Source organism: Dipodomys merriami, unplaced genomic scaffold (genome assembly GCF_024711535.1).
Source record: "Dipodomys merriami isolate MVZ:Mamm:240054 unplaced genomic scaffold, mDipMer1.0.p SCAF_12, whole genome shotgun sequence".
NCBI lineage: Eukaryota > Metazoa > Chordata > Mammalia > Rodentia > Heteromyidae > Dipodomys > Dipodomys merriami.
In genome coordinates, this window is record NW_027202493.1 from 38,799,578 (window position 1) to 38,820,961 (window position 21,384).

The following is a 21,384-nucleotide window of genomic DNA, read 5'->3' on the forward strand; positions in this document are numbered from 1 at the left end:
GTGCTAGGGTCCTCTCCTTGTCTGTGGGCTTAGCACCTTTGCATTTGAAAGAGCCAGCTGTCAGTGACCTTCATTCTCCCTGGAGTGACAGAATAAGCTTTCTGCAAAGGTCATCCCCAAATGAACTAACAGTGGCAGCAAAATCCAATACATCAGAAAAGACACTAACAGGTTGAGAACATAGTTCAAATGGTTAGAACATCTGAGCAGAAAGTAGCTAAGGCCTGAATTCAAATCCCACTATATTTTTTTTAAAGGAAATCACCAACACTTTTTTTTGTCATAACATATACAGTGTGAATATTAATCTGTTTTGGTTTTGCCCTGATACCTGGGTGTGAACTACGGGTTTTCTTGCTCATGGCTGGCACTCTACCACTTAAGCCATGCCTCCAATCTGGCATTTTACTGGCTAATTGGATACCTTGCTGCTCCAGCTGGCTTCAAACTATTATTTGGATGGATGTTTCCTGAGTAGTAGCTAGCACTACTACTTTTCAGTTGATTTTTTGTTTGTTTTGAGGCAAGGTCTCTATCGCGTAGGCTGGCCTTGAATTAGTAATCTTCCTGCATTTGCCTCAAAAGCACTGGGACTAGAGTCATGCACCATCACTCCCAGCTCTTTGGCTTGTGTGTGTGTGTGTGTGTGTGTGTGTGTGTGTGTGTGTGTGTGTGTGTGTGTGTGTGTGTGTGTATTATTATTATTGGCAGTACTGGGTTTTGTGCTTGTTAGGCAGCACTTTCTCAACCACTTGAGCCACATCTCCGTTCCAGTCAATAAACACTAATGCATTGTGTCTCATTTCCCCTAGGCAGCCTGGGACCCTAACCACAACTCTCTAGACCAGGCCCCTTATTAACATTTAAAAAGTCAAATCAAAAGTCATGAACTCGTAGTGCACACCCATGATTCCCTGGAGTTACCTGAAACACTGGGAAGGAGAAAAGCAGGAAGTAGACCTAAGGACCTGAAGAGTGTGAGGCTGGATTGGAACTCAGGTCTCTTGCCTACCTTTCAAAGGCTTTGTCTCTACGGTGCTTACACACACACACACACACACACACACACACACACACACACACACACACACACACACACACACACACACACACACACACACACACACACGCTTCCGAGCTGCACCTTGCACAGAGACCAGAGTTCTGTTTGGGTTTTGTCATCGTTGTTAAATAGGCTAGAAAGGTACGAGGGACCCCTAGAGCAGGCTGGGCAACCGAAACACAATGAAGCCGAACACATTGCTGATTGTTTTCTAGTAGTCACTTAGAAAAACGAAGCAACAAGTGAAATTAATTTTACAAATACGCTCATATGCTCAGTCTTTCTAGTGTCTTATATTTCAGCATGACACAATAGGATCCATGACCAGGGAGGGAACTGCTGGCATCTTTCCCCAGCAGGTGCGGCAGGCGGCGGGGGAGGGGGTACCCTGGACCCTGGGCCTCAGTGAGGAGCCCCTTGCAAGCCCTCCGTGGCCCGGGGGAGCAGAGACTTAAGAATCCACACCTTTAATTCAAAAGAAATTCTTAGTCCTCACTGAAGACCGATCGGGGTGTCCGCCCGCTCCCCCAGCACCCCGCGCTCCGCGGCTCCCGCAGGCGCCTCGGGGACAAGTGTCTGTGCGGTCTGGGGGTGCGTGGCCCAGCGACCCTCGCCCACCGGCCGGGGGGCGGGGCTCCGGCTCCGGCCCCGCCCGCAAGCCCCGCCCCTTCCAAGGCTCCGCCCCCACCGGGTCGCCTCCTCCGCCGGCCCAGCGTCGCCACCGCCGCCGCCGCCGCCGCCGCCGCCGCCCGGAGTCGGGCCAGGATCCGAGCCCGGCCGCCATCATGCTGAGCCGGCTCGGGGCGCTGCTGCAGGAGGCCGTGGGGGCGGTGAGCCCGGGGTTGGCCGGGCCGGAAGGGCGGGCGCGGGGGCCGAGGGCGGGCGGGCGCACACCCCTCGGGCGGGGACCCTTCCCGGGCCCGGGCGCCGCTTCCGGGCCTCCGGTCGCCAGGTCGCGCTCCTCCCGCCCCGCGCGCCCCGCTGGGATCGCGGGTCCCCGGGGCGCGCCTCACCCCGGATCCTCCTCGGACCGCCCCACTTCCTCGCTCCCGCTTCCGCTTCCACACCGCTTCCTGTTTATGTTTCCTGCGCCCCGGAGCCTCCGCGGGCTCCCTGACTCTTCTCCCCCCGAGCGATCCCCGACCTCAGCCGTCGCAGCCGGTCCCCCGCGAGCCCCCGCGGGCGCTCCGGCCCGCCCTCCTCCCTGGTGCCCCGCTCGCGTCACTCCTCTCCGCCGAGCTCCGGGGCGACTCCACCAGGCCCCGCCCCGCGGGGTCCGGAAAGCATCTCCCTCCGCACAAACCAAACTGACCTTGAGTTCGGGAGAGGCCAGCCCGCCCCACGGCCCGGTGTGCGGGACACGATTGACTTTCACGTGGTCAGTGTGTGTTTGGGCCGTGGTAGGGGTGGGGGAGGCCATGCGGGCAGGCCCAGCAGCCCACTGTGGTTCGCCCCATTCGGCATGATCACAGTGCAGTCTAGACGGGAACAGACCCCTCTCTTTAAAGCAGCCTCTGGAAGAATCCGGCTGTAAGGTTATTTTGTCTGAGTTTTAAATCCACCCTCTAATTGATGAGTTTAGCTTATCAGTTGTCTCTGGAGAAAGGACCTTGGTTTCACTCCTTTCCTCTTCAACACCTCCTCCCCCCACCCCCCCAATCAAGGCTCTTAATGATATCAGCCTCTGCCTTAGGCAAACTTGTGAAGGAAGAGAAATACTCTGCTTGACCAGCCCTGAGCTGGGAAAGGAGTGGAGAGGCTTAGGCATCCCATGGAGGTGAGGTTCTCAAATCAGCTTTCCTTCCTTCCTCCTTACCCCCATCAAAACATGTAGAATGTGTTTTGATCATCTAATATATTCATACCTCTGGGGACCACTTCACTTACTTGGAGGGTAGAGAGATGGACAGCACCCATGTAATGCCCTAAGCCTAGGGACTAATTTCTTATGCTTCCAATGCAGGAAGCTCAGGCATCCATGGCCCGAGGAGATGTTGAGAGTGCAAATGCTTTTAAGCCAAGGTTTTCCACTCTCCATGGCAGAGTATAGAAGATGTTCTAGAAGTTTGACTGGCTGTGTGTGACTTCTTCCGGACTGGAATCCCCCTTTTCAGCTCCCCTCCCTTGTCTGGGGTCTAGATCTTTCTCCAGATCTTTCTCCACTCGCACCAGTTGCATGTGACTCAAGAAGAGGGATCCTTTTACTTGGTGCAGGGGGCTCATACCTATAATCTACTAAGAAGACTGAGATTTGAGGACCTAGGTTCAAAGCCAGCTTGGGCAGACAAATCCTTATCTCCAACTAATAAGCAAAAAGCCAGAAGTAGAGGTGTGGCTCACATGGTGGAGCACCAGCCTTGAGAGAAAAAAATCTAAAAAGTCCTCAGTTTAAATCCCAGCACTAGTGCACGTGTGTGTGCACGCATACAGAGAGAGAGAGAGAGAAAGAGAGAGAGAGAGAGAGGAAGAAGAAGCTGCAGCTGCAGCTTGCCTTCTCTGTCCAGACAGAGTAGAAATCTTTATGGCTATTTCTTTTTTTATCCTGTTGTTGGTTATGGGGCTTGAACTCAGGGCTTGGGCACTGTCCCTGATTTTTTTTTTCAAGGCTAGTGCCTTACCACCTTGAGCCACATCTTCACTTCTAGTTTTTGGTGGGTAATTGGTGATGAGTCTCATGGACTTTCATGCTGGGGCTGGCTTCAAACCTCCATCATCAGGTCTCAGGCTCCTGAGTAGCTAGAATTACAGGTGTAAGCCACCAGCAGCGCCTGGCTCTCCTCTCTCTCTCTCTCTCTCTCTCTCTCTCTCTCTCTCTCTCTCTCTCTCTCTCGTTATTATAAGAGTGATGTACAGAGGGGTTACAGTGTCATAAGTCGGGTGAAGCAGTACATTTCTTTTTGGACAGTGTCACTCCTTCCTTCACTCCCAGTTTTCTATATTGTCCCCACCTGCAAGTTCTATCGTTCATTTTCAATGGAGTGTCTAGTGAGTACCATTTTGCTTTTATGGCTATTTAAAAACTAATAATTATCTTTAAAAAGAAATCATTTGGTACCGTTTCTTTGGTCTGGCGTTAAAGTAGCTGGTTGTAGATTCAGGTAGAGATTTCAGCCCTCTCTGGGAGGCACTGGCTGACCTTTCTCTTGGGCCTCCCAGCCTTATTTGAACATTCCCTTTGATGGAAGCCCAGCTGAAGGTCTTCGGATGCTGTAACTGAAATCTGAGACTACATGAGACCTTCATCCCAGAAACAGACACTGGTGCTAGTGAAGGGTCCTCAGTCTTCCTCAGAAAAGGCAATATGGGTACAGTGTATCCACAGTTTGCTGAGATACTTGGCAAAAATCTGTGCACAGTCCTGTTTAGCAACAGGTAGGAAGCAGAACTGTGATCCTCAAGGAGGTCTTCCTCCTGGAGGAATGTCACAAGGCAGGACTGTCGGGAAGAGCCATGGATGCAGCCATTGAAGAAGGGGTCACTGCACCTACAACTATCTTTGAAAGAAGTCAAGATTGCCAGCAACTAACGTGGGAATGCCTCCCTCACCTCTCTCTGATGCAGTGCTGTCTCATACTCCCTGTTACCATGGCCTTCTAAACATTCTCCCTCCCTTTATCTCCTCTTTTTCATGACATTACCAGATGGATCTTTCCCCAACACTGCTCAGAAGGTGGCATTGACCTGCTTCTTGTAGAAAATATCTGGGCTTTGTGGCTTGGCCTTGGAGACCCACAAGGGCATTGCTGGCTTTTCCTCAGATGCCCTTTGCCCAGGTTCTTCTTCCCCAGGGAATGAATGACCTCCTACACTGTTGAAATGTGACCCAGTTCAGCTTTGAGTTCAGGTGGGACCTCAGTAAAGCTTTCTTGGTTGTAGTCTGTTAGAAATGATCTCTCTTTTTTCTGAGAGATCCCTTCTGCCTCTCCTGGGAATGCACACTGCTTTGTAAGTGATTCAGTGTCATTTCACATTCTTGGCTTGGCACAATTTTCTGAGGACTGAGGCTTACTCTTCCTTAGATTTGCTTGCAGTATCTAGCAAGGCATCCTGCACCTAGTAGGTGCTCACAAGGTATTTCTGGAATGCATAATTTGAACAGACGGCTAGCTGTGTTGCACTAGAAAGCACATTGCTGGAGAGAGAAACGTGCAGGCTGGGAGGGTTCCATGGAGCAGCTGGTCCTTGGCTGGAGCCCACTAGGAGTTCTCAGGAACTAGACAAATGTAGAGGTCCATGGGCTCCCCATAAGTGTCCTGAGAAAAGACCTACAGGTAGAAATGAATACCTCTGGGATAGGAATCGTGTATGGTATATTCTTTTTCTCCTGCAAACATTTACTTTGTCAGGAAAGAGATTGACCTTGTTTGGGAAAGTTTTCAGGGAAAATGGTGGTTATCAGTTCAAGGCCACTTCCAGCCAAAGTGTGGAGATGGAGTGTTTGTGGAAAATTTTGGGGGGAGGGATGTCAGCATTAGAACTCCCCAGGGCAACAGAAGAGAAAGTAGGGGGCTGGGGGGCAGGGCATTGCCAGCTAAGGAAAGGTGTTAGAGGTAAAGCTAGACGCCTGCGACACAAGAATAAAGCACTTTATAAGTAAGGCATTTCTTTTATAGTTTGCTAGTGTTACTTCTTGGCTGAAGAGAGCCTGCCTTGGCCTTGATGACTGATTTTTGTAGAGCAACTGAAATTGAGAGAAACCAGAAAGCTGTATCTTTGCCATATTTTCCATCTCTATCATTTCAGCAGTTTTCCTGTGGGGAGTGTCCTGCGCATTCCTGTCTCCTGCAGCTGCAGCGTGATGGGGTCACATGGGAATGTGTGGTGTCTGTTTCCCCTCCAGTTGTGCTTAGCTCCTCTGGGTCAGGAGCTAAGGAATAAGGAGGGGTGGCTGGGGAGTGTGCCAAGAGACTTTGGGTAAGATGTGAGGGCTAGGCCAGCCTCTGGTGGCCTGTAATCCTAGCTACTCAGGAGGCTGAGATCTGAGGATCGAGGTTCAAAGCCAGCCCAGGCAGGAAAGTCCCTGAGACTCTTATCTCCAATAAACCACCCCAAAACCGGAAGTGGCGCTGTGGCTCAAGTGGTAGAGCGCTGGCCTTCAGCTAAAGAGCTCAGGGACGGTGCCCAGGCCCAGACCAAAAAAAAAAAAAGATGTGAGGACTGGGCTTTTGTGTCCTGGAGTGATGACTTGTTACTATTCCCTGTGAAAAACTAGGAGTGGAGCTCATCCTCCGAGGCCTAGTGCCCACCTGACGTGACACAGAGCAAGCTCAAGAGAGCACCCAGGCTGCCGGTGGCAGCAGCGGTGCTCGCTCCAGGCCTCACTGAGGCGGTGTCTCTGCTCTCTCTGCAGCGGGAACCCAGCATCGACCTGCTGCAGGCCTTCGTGGAACACTGGAAGGGTATCACACACTATTACATCGAGAGCACAGGTAGGGCCTGCTCCGCCCCAGTCCTCAACTCCAGGAGAGAGACCAGAATCCCAGGACAGAGCTGGGAGGAAAGTCTGGGCAGAGGGTCACCAGGTATCCGCTGCCTAGGGTTGGGGCTGACCAATGAAGATAGGGGGACAGATAGATGGATGGAAGGAAGGTGAAGAACTCTGGTCACTTTAGTCCTCATGGATTAGTTGTTGGCCCCACCCTGACCTTTCTGGGAGAGGAAGGATGTGGGGAGACAAGGAGTTTGAGGATCTTGCTGTAAGGCAGAAGTGGCGCCGTTTGCCCTCAGCTTCTCTCCCTCCCCCCCCCCCCCCCCGCCCCCAGGCCTTCAGGCCCCAAGAGGAACAAATTTCCCCCTTCCCTAAACCAACTGAAGGACATTTGCCTTAAAGAAATCTGAGGTCATAGGAGAATGAAAACCAAGGTATAGAGCATGTCTGGTTCCTTCTTTCTAGGCTGACATCTGAGTGCCAAAGCCTTGAGTCATCTGTCTGGCCCACTATAACCACTTACTAAGGAACAGGCTCTCATTGGATACTCTGTAGTCAATTCACCCTTATTGGTGGATATAAACTGGTTGCTAGGAATGGAGATTCTGCATCCCTAGCTTTCCATCTCTACCAGTTGAGTATGGGTTTGATTACAGCCTATCCCTTTCTTAAAGGCCTCCTTTTGAAAGTGTTAGCCCCCCGACAAAGTGGTTGTCTTTGGACATGATAAAGAACCCTTCAAGGGGTCTGTCACTTGAGATTTCTCAGGTTTGGCACAGTAGACATTTGAACGTCACTCGCTAAGGGAGGAATATCCTGTGCATCCTCATTGAGGGACAGCAAATGTGGCCTCTACCTACGAGATACTAGTATCACCTCCCCCAGCGACAACCAATGTCTCCAGACTTTGCTAAAAGTTCCCTAGTGTATAAAATTGCTCCACAGTTGGGAGCCACCCCTTTAGGCTAAAGATCTGTTACCGAAGAGCTCCAGTCCACAAGAGAGTAGGACAAGGGCCAGCACTAAGGCTCTGACTAAGGTGGGGCTTTGGCTCTTTAGCTTCCAGAATGGTTGCTAGACTAGAGGCATTGGGAGAGGATGAGGCAAGCTGCCTTGCTCAAGAGCCTATGCCGTAAAGAAAAGCTAGGGGGTGCTCCAAGGCCAGGCCCAAGCTTGGTGGAGCTTTTTCTAGCACTACACCCTGTGAGACTGCTTCCTTACACCCCACCAGCAGCTCCTCCTCCTCCTCATGGTGCTGGAATAGGAATGGCTGGTGTGCAGTCTGCCCTCTGCTTTGTGAATAACACTGCACTGCCTTCTATGAATAGAAAGAGGGTATACACAGGCCCTAGAAGTGTCACTCAGGAAGGGGCTAGAATACAGCCACTAATTCCTATTGACAGATCCTTTTGCCCGTAGTTGCCAGCCTGGGCCTACGTCTGACAGGCAGCTCTCAAGACTTTCCATTCTTTGTGCTCACCATGTATCCCTGCCCACAGTGTGGAAGAAAATGATGCTGGTGCCTTCTGGGACAAGCAGAGGGCCACGTCCTGAGCCTTGTCCACAGGGACTTCTGTATTTTCAAACGCATTAGTATCAATTGTAAACTTTCACTTCTTGGGGACCCTCAGCCCCTCCCCGCAACTGCCAGGCATGATTTCTCCCTTCTGTACTTGGCAGGAAGAAGGTGCTGTTTGCTTGTTGTGGGTGGGTTTTTTGGTTTGTTTGTTTTTGTCCGTATCGGGCCTGGGTGCCATCCCTGAGTTTTTGTGATCAGGGCTGGTGCTCTGTCACTTGAGCCACAGCACTACTTCAGGTTTTTGAGTGGTTAATTGGAGACAAGAGTCTCACAGGAACTTTTCTGCCTGGGCTGGCTTTGAACCGTGATCTGCAGATCTCAGCCTCCTGAGTAGCTAGAATTACAGATCTGAGCCACTGGCACCCAACAAAAAGGTGGGTTTGTTTTGTTTTGTTTTGTTTTTGTTGGACATGGGCTTGAACCCTGGGCTTGTCCCTTAGCTCTTCAGCTCAAGGCTTGAGCCACAGCGCCACTTCCGGTTTTCTAGTGGTTTACTGGAGTCTTATGGGCTTTCCTGCCCAGACTGGCTTTGAACTGTGATCCTCAGATCTCAGTCTCCTGAATAGCTAGGATTACAGGTGTGAGCCACTGATGCCCAGCTAAAAAGGTAATGTTTTTAACTCTTTCACCACCCATTCTTGTATCGTGAATCTCATCTAGATGAGAACACCCCAGCCAAGAAAACAGATATTCCCTGGCGGTTGAAGCAGATGCTGGACATCCTGGTGTATGAAGAGAAGCAGCAGGCGGCCGCAGGCGAGGCGGGGCCCTGTTTGGAATACCTGCTGCAGCACAAGATCCTAGAGACCCTGTGCACCCTGGGCAAGGCTGAGGTACGCACGCCCTGAAGACCCCAGCCAGCCTCCTAGGCCAAGCTTTCTACCATCCAGTGTTCTGACTTGAGGGTGCGAAGCCAGGCCGGGGGATGGGTACTGTGGCTCTCCTCTCTTAGCAGAGATGGATTGAACACCTAGAACATGTGTGGCATGGTGGGCTGTGTTCTAGATCTAGACATTAAGGGGCAGGATCATTGTAGACAGGATAATCCCCTTGTTACTCATGGGGGATTGGTTCCAGCACCCATTACCCCATTTCTCAGATAGCAAAATCAATAGAGTCCTGGAACCCAGCCCCATGGATACTGAGGGATGCCCTCAGCATTGTGTGTGTATGTGTGGTGCTGAGGATGGAACCCAGGGCTTTGCATATGTGAGGCAAATACTCTTATCACCAAGCTACCTCCCAGCCCTTCCTCCTCCTATACCTTTAAATAATGTCTAGATGACTTACATTACCTAGTATTGTGTAATTGCTATGAAAATAGTTGTCACACTGCATTACTTAGGAAATACCAATAAGAAAAGTCTGTACATATTCAGTGCAGATTTGACATTTTTGGTTCAAAAATACTTTCCTTTTCTTCTGGTCCTAGGGCTTGAACTTAGGGCCTAGGTACTGTCTCTGAAATTCTTGTTGCTCAACGCTCGTACTCTACAACTTGAGCTACAGCTCCACTTCTTTTTTGGTAGTTTCGGTAGTTTATTGGAGATAAGAGTCTCACAGACTTTCCTGTCTGGCCTGGTTTTGAACCTTGATCCTCAGATTTTAGCCTTCTGAGTAGCTAGGATTGCAGATGTGACCCACCACGTGCCCAGCTTGGTTCAAATACTTTTATCTGAGGTTGGTTGAATACACTGAAGCAGAATCTGCAGATAAGGAAAGCCAGTTATCATCAGGAGTGGGGGCCGGACCCAAGGAAGGCCCATTTCAAACATGGTGGCAAGCAAAGGAGGCCTCTGAGCTGTGACTGAGGAAGTTCTGAGCCCTGTAGCTCTCTGAGGAAGAGTTCTGGGAGATGATAGTGACCTGGCCTCTGACGGGTGCTCCCTTCCCGACCCAGTACCCCCCAGGCATGCGGCAGCAGGTGTTCCAGTTCTTCAGCAAGGTCCTGGCCCAGGTGCAGCACCCCCTGCTGCATTACCTCAGCGTCCACAGGCCTGTGCAGGTGAGGCTCAGGAGCCCAAGGGGTGTCTGGGCATAGGATCCCCCTTCCCTCCATCCTGCTCCCCTGTTTCTGTCCTGCTTCCCTAACAGAAACTTCTCCGGCTTGGTGGGACAGTCCCCGGGTCCCTCACAGAAAAGGAGGAGGTCCAGTTCACCAGTGTCCTCTGCTCCAAGATCCAGCAAGACCCAGAGCTGCTCACTTACATCCTAGAAGTAAGCGCATCTGCAGAGCACGGGAGTGGGAGGGCCCAGCACCCAGGGGGAGCTCCTGAGTCCCTGCGGCAGAGGAAGATGGGTTCCCAGGAGGCACTCCAGGCCCAGGCCCTGTCTGTTGTTCACCTTGCATTTGTCTTTTTAGTTGCTGTAAACACACATAACAATGTTTACCATCCTTTTTAGTTTATGTACTGGTACTGGGGCTTGAACTCAGGGCCTCACACTCTTTTTTTTTGTCAGTCGTGGGGCTTGAACTTTGGGCCTGGGTGCTGTCTCTCAGCTCTTCAGCTCAAGGCAAGCGCTCTACCACTTGCATTACAGCGCCACTTCTGGTTTTCTGGTGGTTAATTGGAGATAGGAGTCTCACAGACTTTCCTGCCCGGCTGGTTTTGAACCAAGATCCTCAGATCTCAGCCTCCTGAGTAGCTGGGATGACAGGCGTGAGCCACTGGGGCCTGGCTGGGCCTCACACTCTTGGTTGGCTTTTTTTACTCAAGGCTGGCTTGTTACTATTTGAGCCACAACTCCACTTCTGGAGATAAGAGTCCCACAGACTTTCCTGCACTGTCTGTGGCCTTGAGCCACAAACCTTAGATCTCAGCCTCCCGAATAGCTAGGGTTACAGATGTGAGCCACCAGCGCCTAGCCATCTTAATGTCACCTTGCACTCTTAAGGAAAGACCCCAAGCAATGGAATGATGTTTGCTGCAACCTGTTCTCCTTTTACCTTCTTTTCAGGGTAAGAAGATCATAAGCAAGAAGAAAGCTGGGCCCCCAGACCCAAGCAGCCACAGGGACAAGGACTATTCCCACAGCAGCTTTCCTGACGGACGTCCCCAAATGGATGGGGTGCCCCATGGAGCCCGGTCCTTGAACAGCCACCTGCCTGCTGAGATGGAAGGGCCAGATGGTGGCCCTGGGGACAGCAACCTAATCACCTCCCTCCTCGGGCTGTGTAAGAGCAAGGTGTGCTGCAGAGAGGGCAAGGGCGGGCATGGCAAGGGCGGGGGAAACTGGAGGGAGGTGATATGGGGGAGGCTCCATGCCAGTCCCTCAAGTTGTCTTCCCATCCCTTAGAAGAGTCGCGTGGCCCTGAAGGCCCAGGAGAACCTGCTGCTTCTCCTGAGCGTGGCTTCCCCAGCGGCTGCCGCCTACCTGGCCCAGAGCACCCCCTGTTGCATCGCAGTCGCAGAGCACCTGTGCCAACTGTACCGGTCCCTGCCTGCCTTCCTGGACCCCGCAGACATCGCCACTTTAGAAGGCATTAGCTGGAGGTGGGTCATTGGCCTGAGCAGTCTGGGCCACATCCAGGGCTGGTTGCTGTCTGGGATGGGGGCTCCTATTGGCCACCTTCTTTCTGAGTTCCAGCCAGTCCCCGAGGACTCTCTTTGCCCCCTGAAAGCATTATTTTTGTGTCTGACCACAAAGCCCAACTAACTGACCCCTGCCACCAAAGGTTCCAGAAGTAAGATATCCTTGAGGAGGACCTTGAGCTTCTGACAGCCTGCTTCTTCTCCTGCAGGCTGCCCAGTGCACCGTCGGATGAGGCATCCTTCCCTGGCAGGGAGGCTCTGGCTGCCGTCTTGGGCTGGTTTGATTACTGCGACCACCTTATCACAGAGGCACAGTCGGTAAGCAAGGGCGGGCTTGGGCCAGGGCTCTCCTGGGGCTCTGCCTTGCTGTCTTGTCTTGAAGACAGACTACTGCAGCAGATGCATGGTAACCTGGGAGTTACCAGGACTCACCAGGCCCCTCCGGCGTGTTTGGTGCTTTGTGAGAACGTAGTGGGTCTTTAGGTTGATTGTGAGAGGTGTAAACTCACTGCAGTCTGGCTCTGGCTCCCAGGTGGTTGCAGCTGCTTTAGCCAAAGCCGTGGTTGAGAAGCTGTTTGTGGGGATTCTGCAGCCCCAGCTCCTGCACGTGTAAGTGTCTGTCTAGTTCCCTGTCCATAACCTTGGTCTGCACCAGGCTCACCCACTCCACCACTACCTCGAGTCCCTTTCCAGCCCAAAGGCTGGGGAGCAGCTTGATCAGAGTTACATCTGTGGACTCCACTGGCCGGTGTTAACCAGGCCTTTCCCCCACGTGCACGATGTGGCTCTGAGCCACTTGGGCTAAATGATGTTCTCAGTAGGAGTGGGAGGCAACCAGAGACTTGGTAGCCAAAGATGAAAGGACAGCCGTGAAGGGTTCCGCACCCCTACATCGGTTTGCTCTGTGTTCCTCTTCACTCTCTCTCCTTGGCTTGGCACATTGCTAGCCTGGCTAAGGTGCCTTCTCTCTCCACAGATCTGAGCAGAGCATCCTGACCTCCACTGCCCTGCTCACGGCCATGCTGCGCCAGCTCTGCTCCCCTGGGCTGCTTCAGGAGGCGGTGGTCTTCCTCCTGGGCACCGACTGTCAGCCTGCAGATACGGAAGATAGCCCTCGTACCCTGTGTGCCCACCTCATTGCACACTGTGACCATCTCTCTGATGAGGTGAGGCAGGAGGACCCTCACCTCTGCTTGCCTACCTCCCCCAGACATCTGAGCACTTCTTCACACTTTTGCTAGCTTGCCCAGCTGTTTCCACCTCTGAGACCTTGGGCCTCTCAAAGCAAGTGGCCAGACTGTTCTGGTCATAGTAATGCTCTATGATCACATGCGCTTTGTGGCCCTGTGTATTTTGCAAACTGCTTTCTCACTATTTGTCTTAGAGACTGCAGCGTTCAGAGACCTAGAGGAAGCAGTCGAGTTTTGTTTTGTTTTTAATGCGGAAATGGAATCACAGAGAAGCCAGTAGGACTATCCAGACTTCCTGCTACCTGCCCCCTTCCCCCCACTTTCCCACCCCTTGAAAGTCCCTGGCCAAGAGAGCTGACTCTTAGACTCACAGGATCCGTAGTTCCTAGGCACCCGGGAGCTGGGAGGGGAACTGCTAGCCCAGATCCTGCTGACCCCTCTCGCCCCAGATCAGCATCGCTACGCTGCGGCTCTTTGAAGAGCTACTCCAGAAGCCCCACGAGCAGATTGTCCGTGGTTTGGTCCTGTGCAACCTCGAGGGCCGCCTGTATGTGGCTCGGAGCTCACCCGAGCCTGAGAGCTATGAGGACACCTTGTAAGTATAACTGAGAGAGGAGCCTGGGGCTGCCCTGGGCCCACACCTGTGCACATCCATCCATTCATTCATGCATGCTGGTCCCCGGGCTCCAGGGACCTGGAGGAAGACCCCTACTTCACAGATGGCTTCCTCGATTCTGGCCTTCAGCCCTCCGCAAAGCCTCGCCCAGCTCCCACCACCAGCTCTGATGGTAAAACAGCCGTTACAGAGATTGTCAACAGGTGAGGAGGTCAGGCAGGCGTGTGCTGTCTCTGGGGTCCGGGGATTGGGGGGAGTGGGGGGAGCCTAGGAGGCAACTCTACACTGAGGCTCCTGTCTCTCAGCTTCCTCTGCCTGGTCCCCGAGGAAGCCAAGACCTCAGCCTTCCTAGAGGAGACTGGGTATGACACATACGTCCATGATGCCTATGGACTGGTAAGTGGCGACTCCTATGTTCCTCTCCTTGTTCTTGCAAGCTCTGGGAGTGAAAACCCTTCAGTCTGCCTACGTGGCCCTGAACCCATGTCCCGGAGAGTCACCCTGCCTTCCCCCAACTCTGCTTCAGTTCCAGGAATGTAGCTCCCGCGTTGCCCCTTGGGGCTGGCCCCTGGGCCCTGCACCCTTGGACCCCCATGAGCCGGAACGGCCTTTCTTTGAGGGTCACTTCCTCCAAGTGCTGTTTGACCGCATGTCCCGGATTTTGGATCAGGTAGCCTGCAGGACTGGGCCCCAGGAAGATTCCAGGTTGGGTCTTCTCAGAGTCACCCCTCGTAGGCTCCCCAGCACCCCAGCCTTCTCCCCTAGCCCCCACCCTTCACCTTTCCCCGGGCAGGAAGCCCCGTCTCGCCTCTGCTCCACACGCCCTAACACGCTCTGGCCCTCAGCCCCAGGGAATCCATGACACATACACACATCACGTGAATCTCCCACCCCCGCACACATTCACACCAGCCAGGCGCCTGGCTGGGGGAGTGCAGAAATGCACCACCCCCTGCCAACCACCCCTCACCATGGTCCATCTTGTTCCCTACAGCCATACAGCCTGAACCTGCAAGTGACCTCCGTCCTGTCCCGGCTCGCCCTCTTCCCCCACCCCCATATCCACGAGTACCTCCTGGATCCCTACATCAACCTGGCCCCTGGCTGCAGGAGCTTGTTCTCTGTGCTGGTCAGGGTGAGGATCTGGTGGGCCAAGGAGGGGAGGGGTCAAGGCTGGGGGGAGTGGGCATACTTGCCAGTGCCAGGGAAAGCACAGGTCTCCCGCCCCCACCTCCCAAGGCATGACAGAGCCAGGAAAGTCCCGAGCTGGTCTTCATCTCAGTCCTCTCTGATTCCTGCTGTAGGTGATTGGGGACCTGATGCAGAGAATTCACAGGGTGCCCCAGTTCCCGGGCAAACTGCTCCTGGTACGAAAGCAGCTCATGGGCCAGGTGCCTGGGGAACAGTAAGTAATTGAGGGGAGCGGGAAGGTGTCTGGCCACTTGAGTCAAGCCCTGTGGCCATGGGCCCACGGATGCCCAGCCCCGCTTCTCTGTGTCGTCCCCCCCCAGGCTGGACCACCAGACCCTCCTCCAGGGCGTGGTTGTGCTGGAGGAATTCTGCAAGGAGCTGGCTGCCATTGCGTTTGTCAAGTTTCCCCCACGTGGTCCTCACCTGAACCTCTCCCCACCCCCGGAAGGGCAAGTCTGAGCCCGGAGCAGCACGGGCGGGGAGACTTGTCTGCACCTCTGCCCCAGAGCGGCCTCCTGCCTGGCCCTGCTGGCCTCTGGATTGAGGGCTTTGGCGCCCGACTCCAGACCACCTTGGCCTACTCCCACCCAGGCCTGGGCTTCAGGGACACGTCAAGAGACAAAAGAGCTGGCTTTCCAGGAGGCAAGGTGCCCTTGAAGTCTTGGAACAGCCAGGTGATGGCTAATGAGCCCCAGACCCTGACCCTCGCGTGTTGTATGACCATCCCCCTGTATTGACTGTGTGTGGGCAGCGCCCTGACCTATACCAGTCCAGGGGCAACAGGGATTGAGAGGTTGGCTCCAAGGCTGGCCAGAACCCCGGCCAGAGAGACAGAGGGGCCACAGAGTTGTCTGTGTCACACTAGGTACCCGGGAAGCTGCTGAAGTGTGACAGGTTCCTCTCCCGTCTTCTTGGTTTAAGTGGCAGCCGAGGGGCATGGAGAGGCTGCAGACAAAGCCCCCCTTTCCTACTCTGCCTTCCTGGAGACTTGCAAGATTCCCAACCGCCTCATGGCAAATGCCCAAAGCGTGTTCCGCGCCCAGGCGGGGGCAGCTGCTAATGAGAACCTTGGCGCAGCTGCACCAGGGCGGGCGAGGGCCTGGGAGCTGGATGCCAGGCTCCAGCTCCAGCTGGTTCCTCTCTGGCGCCTTCTGAACCCGTCTCAGCAGGTCTGCAACACCTGGGCAGAGAGGTCAGAGACCAGAGGAGGTGGACTTTCCCCTCCAGATCCTGCCTAGACCCCAGGGTTCCCGATGGAGAGCCCTCCTAGGAGGGCATTAGCTCTTGGGGTGCAGCTGAGGCAGGACACCCCGTAACTCTAGACCTCTGAGGTCTGGTGGGGAGGAGCCACGACCCGGGAGGCTTGTTCTGGTGTTGTTCTCCCTGTGTGCCCTCCGCGGCTGGGGCTGCCACCCCACCCCGCCCGAATCTGTCTCGACCTGCAAGAACACTTGGGCGGCGCCAGGCATTACCTCACAGCAGGACTGCAGTTGCTGGCTGGGCTCCTGGGCAAGGAGGAGCAGGCCAGAGCCCCTTTCGCTTCCTTTTCCTGCCCATGCCGCTTCTACAAGCTGGGCACAGGTTGCCAAGAGGTGACATGAAAGAGGAGGAAACTCAATGACCTCTACCTCTCCCACATTCCTCCCAGCGGGGGAGGACTTCATGCTGCTGTGAAGCACACACGTGTGCGCGCGTGCACGCATCCGGGTGCTGGTAGGTGATGGGAGCCGATCTCGAGGATTAACTGAATCTGGACTCTTAACGTTCTTAAAATATTCAGGGGTATCTGGGCATCATAGACCCTTGCCTCTGTAATCAAAGCACTTTGGCATTTGTATGGTGTCCCCAGACAGCACAGCAATAAATGTGTGATTGTGTGGACACTGTGGCTCTGCTTGACCCCTGCCTGAGATTTCTCTGATACTCAGAAAGTAAGATGTCTCTGCTGCTTTTGACTCATCTTCTACCCCAAGAAACTCAATGTCCAGACCTAGAAAGAGGAGTGGGCTTTGGCAGTACAAACCCAATACTCTGCTCCCCAACCTGGGAACCAGATTCCTGGCTCACCTAGGACTTAGCCCAGCTGTCACAGAGCCACCCTGAAGGGCAAGGCTAAGTGGCAATGTCTGCGTGCAAGTCTTCTTGTGTTTGTGTGCTGCATAACTTTTAGCAGAGAACAGTGGGCCTGCTACCTAACCTTGTCCATAGATGTAGAGGAGAGAGCACTTTGCAGTAAGGTACTTGTTCAGCATGGACAACAACCTGGGCTCTATCCCAAGCACCATAAGAAATAATGTGTGGCCAGGTGGTGGTGGCTCATGCCTGTAATCCTAGCTACTTAGGAGGCTGAGATCTGAGGATTGTGGTTCAAAGCCACCCCAGGCAAGAAAGTCTGGGAGTCTCTTATCTCCAATTAACCACCAGAAAACTGGAAGTCGAGCTCTGGCTCAAAGTGATAGAGCAGTAGCTTTGAGCAAGAGAGCTCAGGCACAGCGCCCAGGCCCTGAGTCAAGCCCCATGACCAATAAAGAAAAAAATGTATGCGGAGGGGGAAAGAGTACTCTGAGGATCTACCAGGGGAAGGCAGGCTGAGAACTTGGAGAGGGTCCCTCCAATGGCCTCCTTTCACCTGCGTACACAATTCACCCAGGGAGCTTTGGAAAATGCCCCGTCTCCTCCAGCAGTTTGGCCGACACAGGCAGGACAGTGTGGTCCAGTAGCTCTCTAGGTGATTTTAATGTACACCCAGTATTGAAAAGTACCAGGCTACACAAAGGCACAAGGCCTATGTGCCTCTGATCATATAAAATAATATTTATCAGAATGAACTCCAGAATAAAGCCCAACAGGCTAAATAGTAGTAGTATCATCTAAGTGGTGTGGACTGGGAATTGGGAGGGGTGTGTGTGTGTGTGTGTGAGTGTGACAGATTTCCTCAGACACTAAGAAAGGATGTCCTCAGAGGGGCCAAGAACTCCTACCTGGCTCCTCAGTCTATAGTGACACTAAGAGGATGCTCAGTCACCTTAGAGGCCGTGATCAGCACATCATATATTTTTGTTTGGCCGTCAACTTCATTTTTCCCCCTAATTCTTTTACTTAAAAAAAAAAAATCCTAGCCAGCTGCTGGTGGCTCACGCCTATAATCCTAGCTACTCAGGAGACTGAGATCTGAGGATCATGGTTCAAAGCCAGCCCCGGCAGGAAAGTCCGTGAGACTTATCCCCAATTAACTACCAGAAAACCGGAATTGGTGCTGTGGCTCAAGTGGTAGGGTACTAGCCTTGAGCTGAAAAGCTGAGGGATAGCGCCCAGGCCCAGAGTTGAAGCCCCATGACTGACACCCCCCCCAAAAAAATAATTCTGCCATGATTCCACTGGGCTGAGGGAACTGGGGAAAAAAGGGGGGCGGGAGGGTGCCATCTGGTTTGGACTAAAATTGTAAAAGGCAGAAGGCAGGATAGGAAACCAGTAGGGATGAGAGCCCTAGAAAGCTCAAGGGGAAGGAAACGTGGGCAGAAGGCTACACTTAGTGTTCCCCACCACTCAGCCCCTAGCAAGGTCTTTCCTGGGGGATGGGGCCCCCTTAGGGTCCCATCCCAGCAAGACAGGAGAGCTGGAGAGAGCACTGGTGGGCCGAGATCACTGTGGACGGCATGAGTCACTTGCACCCACAGCCCAGTGACCATGCAAGAGCATCTGTATACATAGGGGCACCGGGACACTGTTCCCCAGCAGTGTCTGGGTGGCTGTGGGCAAGACCAGGGGACAGCAGTTCTCCAAGACAGCCTGCTCCCTATAGGCATTTAGGCAAGAAATGGTTGTAAACAGCACTGTTTACTCAGTAAGGAAAACTCTCCGCCAAGTTCTAAATGCTCCAAAGGCTCAGCATGCAGCCTTTATGAAGAATACAGATACAGAAAATAAGGGAAATCCATCTGCATTTTAGAAAGCTCCCCTCTCCCTTAAGGAGAAACATCATGTGTCCTCAGGGCAATTCAGTCCTTGAGTTCTGGCCCGTATGCTGGGTGGAAGGCACTGTCCAATCGGATGCAGTGTGGGTCTGTCTCCTGAGAACCTGGAGCGGCACCCCTGCATCCAGTGCATTAAGATCCCTGACTTCGGTACCCGCCCGCCTGCCTGCCCGGCAAGGAGGCCAGGGCTGCTGCAGTCACTGCCCACATCACCCTATCTGCTCACTGGGACAACAGAGGAGTCCTGGAGTCTCTGTAGGAGCTGTTTCTGTAGATCTTCCTCCATCACCTTCCACCAAAAGTAGTTCTCACTCCGAACCTTTGGCGGCTCATCTTCGATTCCTGGGTTCCGAAAAGCCACGGTCACCAGCACATTCATGCAGATGCCGTCTATATTCTCTCTGCCCAGATGCTGCAGTCCCAGCAAGCCCTTGGTCTCTACTGCCAAATTGTGCAACGTCAGACACTCCTGTAGCAAGCGCAGGATGGCTACCTTAATGCCTCCCCTCTGCTCCATGGGGGTAAAGCCACAGGCGGTGATGGGTAAGTGAGGTACCCCCGTTGTACCCACCAACACCCACACTGTCTGGACACTGGTGAAGGTGGCTACGAGCCGCTGGCAGACCAGACTGCACGGGAGCTCCTGGGGCAGAACAAGGGGATGGCTGGCCTGCTGCAGGTACTGAGCGGCTAACTCTACCACATACAGGACGTCGCGGGCCCGCAGTGGAGTGGGCAGGGACAGCCGAGGGTACCAGCCAGCCTGCAGGGACTCTGCATCTGCTTCCTTGGAAGTCTTGAGAGTTCCACCTAAAGGAGGTGGAAGGTGTTTGTGTGTTAAGAGAAATGCTTAAATATGCATCCAGGCGGGTTAGTGCAGAGGCCGCCTGCAGAGGGGGGGCTCCGCCCACCAGAGGACAAACCAGGGGCGAACGTGGCAATGGACCCCTGTTCGCATGCCACCAGTTGTTGGGCTGTACCTGTGGGGCGAGCAAGGAACACAAAGCGGATCCAGGCGGGACCCCGCTCCTCCACAGACAGCAGAGTCACAGGGTCACAGTGCAGTCCGGCCTCCTCCTTCACTTCCCGCCGCATCGCCTCTACGATGGTCTCCCCAGGTTCCATCCTCCCTGCTGGGAGGTACCAGGACCCCCGGCACTCCCTCTTGGCTTCCTGGATCAATAGCACCTCATCCTGAGGGGGGGGGAGAGAGAAATTCTTCACCCCTCCACCACCGCCAGGCTGAGCGCTCCAGGAGAGCAGTCCCACAAGCAGCCTGCTTTGCCCTGGGGGCCCTGTTTTCAAAAGCAATGGCCCAAGACTCCCTTCCTGATGGACACCTTCAGGATGTCCAGGAAGTGGGTCCCTGGGTGGCCAGAGGCTGCAACTAGTTCCTGTCTACCTCCCTCTTTGGGTTCAGAGAGATTTCTGTTGTAGGAAATAATTTGAGATCCTGTTAACAGACCCACTTCTGTGTAGGTGCTGGTGTAGCTTCACTCCCTGTGGGGCTTACAAACTGCTTATGGTGGTCCCCACCGCCCAGACCACCCGATTCCCCTGGTCCTTAGAGTTGCTATCACACTGACTCCTACAGTGAGGAGCACCAACAGGTGCTGGGGGGGGGGGGCCGGTGAGGGGCCCGGGGCCAGCGGGAGTGTAAGCTTCCCATTACTATCTGGGGAACCAAGCGAGGGCTGAGAAGCCCTGGGTAGCCATTGCAGGGACTTCTAGGCTGGGGCACCGAGCTAGACTAGAGAGGCATAGCTCAGCCCTCCCCTTGGGGAGCTCAGGCCTAGCGGGTGGGACGGATCCCCTCTCAGGCCTCGCCGCCCTCCGCCCGTTTTTCCGGACGCCAATGTAAGGGTGCTTTGCAACACTGGGGATGCGAGTGCGGCCTGCCGTTGGCTGTTTGCTCGCCGGTCCCGTCGGGGGCTGACCGGCGGCGCGCGCCCCAGGCCTGGCGGGCGGAGGCCGGCGGGCGGAGGCCGGCGGGCGGAGGCTCACCTGCTCGTTGAGGAACACGGCCACCACCACGTAGCAGACGTTCTTCCGCAGCCTCACCGGCACCGGCGGGTGGCCGGCGGGCTCTGAGTCATACCTGTGCACGAGTAGCCCCTGGCCCCCCAGCACGGCCGCCAGAGCCCCCGCCGGGCTTTCCGAGGCCATCAGACGCCCCTGGAGGCGGCGAGCGGAGACCCTGCGGACCCTGCGGGGATGCGGGACGGCGTAGGCCACGCCCTCGCCCCGCCCCTGCGGCCTCCGGCCGGCGCTAACGCGGAAGTGCCCGGCGAGCCCCGGCTGCTGATAGGCTGCGCGTCATCCAGCCTGCGCGTCAATCACCGGGGGGTGGAGCCAGCCCGGTAAGAGGCGGGGCGCCGCGCACCGGCCACCGGGACGTGCCAGGAGTTTTGCTGTCTTTTCCGTTCTCCAGCTCTCTGGACGCCTCGGGCCGCCAGCTTTCTTACTAATTCCCCCAAGGGCGCACATGCCCGCACAGGTTCTGACGGTGACGTCATTTAGATGGCGGGGTGCAGAGCGTCGGTGGCGTCACTGCCCGGTGACGTCACACCGGCCTAGGCCGGTCCCTTGGACACTGTTTACCTACCATGTGCCATAAAGTCGGGAATTACCGGAGATGATCACTTCCCAAGTCAGTTTCTTGCTGCATTAAACTGTCCTGAATGTCACCACGTAGCCAGAGCGCGGGACGTCTTTGTGCGGCCAGTCCTGGGGTTTGAGCTCAGCGCCTGGCACTCCTGTTTGGCTCTTTTCCGCTCAAGGTTGGTGCTCTACCACTTGTGCACCTCCAC

General features: G+C 54.6%; 2 protein-coding genes across 3 annotated transcripts; one reads left to right on the forward strand and one right to left on the reverse strand.

Moving 5' to 3' along the window:
• Positions 1-1,785: 1,785 nt before the first annotated feature.
• Fhip2b (FHF complex subunit HOOK interacting protein 2B) lies at positions 1,786-16,481 on the forward strand. Of its 2 annotated transcripts, none has more exons than XM_070016590.1 (17): positions 1,786-1,893; positions 6,414-6,492; positions 8,731-8,903; positions 9,971-10,075; positions 10,165-10,287; positions 11,029-11,256; positions 11,368-11,564; positions 11,813-11,921; positions 12,136-12,212; positions 12,580-12,769; positions 13,243-13,388; positions 13,484-13,612; positions 13,715-13,805; positions 13,936-14,079; positions 14,404-14,544; positions 14,714-14,814; positions 14,921-16,481. In XM_070016590.1, the coding sequence occupies exons 1-17, from the start codon at positions 1,849-1,851 to the stop codon at positions 15,057-15,059; spliced, it is 2,217 nt and encodes a 738-aa protein (XP_069872691.1). In that variant the 5' UTR covers positions 1,786-1,848; the 3' UTR covers positions 15,060-16,481. The 2 variants fall into 2 exon arrangements, with proteins under 2 accessions (XP_069872691.1, XP_069872692.1); XM_070016591.1 differs by lacking the exon at positions 1,786-1,893 and adding an exon at positions 2,198-2,441.
• A 1,945-nt stretch (positions 16,482-18,426) lies between these two features.
• Nudt18 (nudix hydrolase 18) lies at positions 18,427-20,811 on the reverse strand. Its single transcript, XM_070016592.1, has 3 exons — positions 20,579-20,811; positions 19,555-19,768; positions 18,427-19,384 (listed from the first exon to the last, which is right to left on the reverse strand). The coding sequence occupies exons 1-3, from the start codon at positions 20,738-20,740 to the stop codon at positions 18,789-18,791; spliced, it is 972 nt and encodes a 323-aa protein (XP_069872693.1). The 5' UTR covers positions 20,741-20,811; the 3' UTR covers positions 18,427-18,788.
• Between the last annotated feature and the right edge of the window lie 573 nt (positions 20,812-21,384).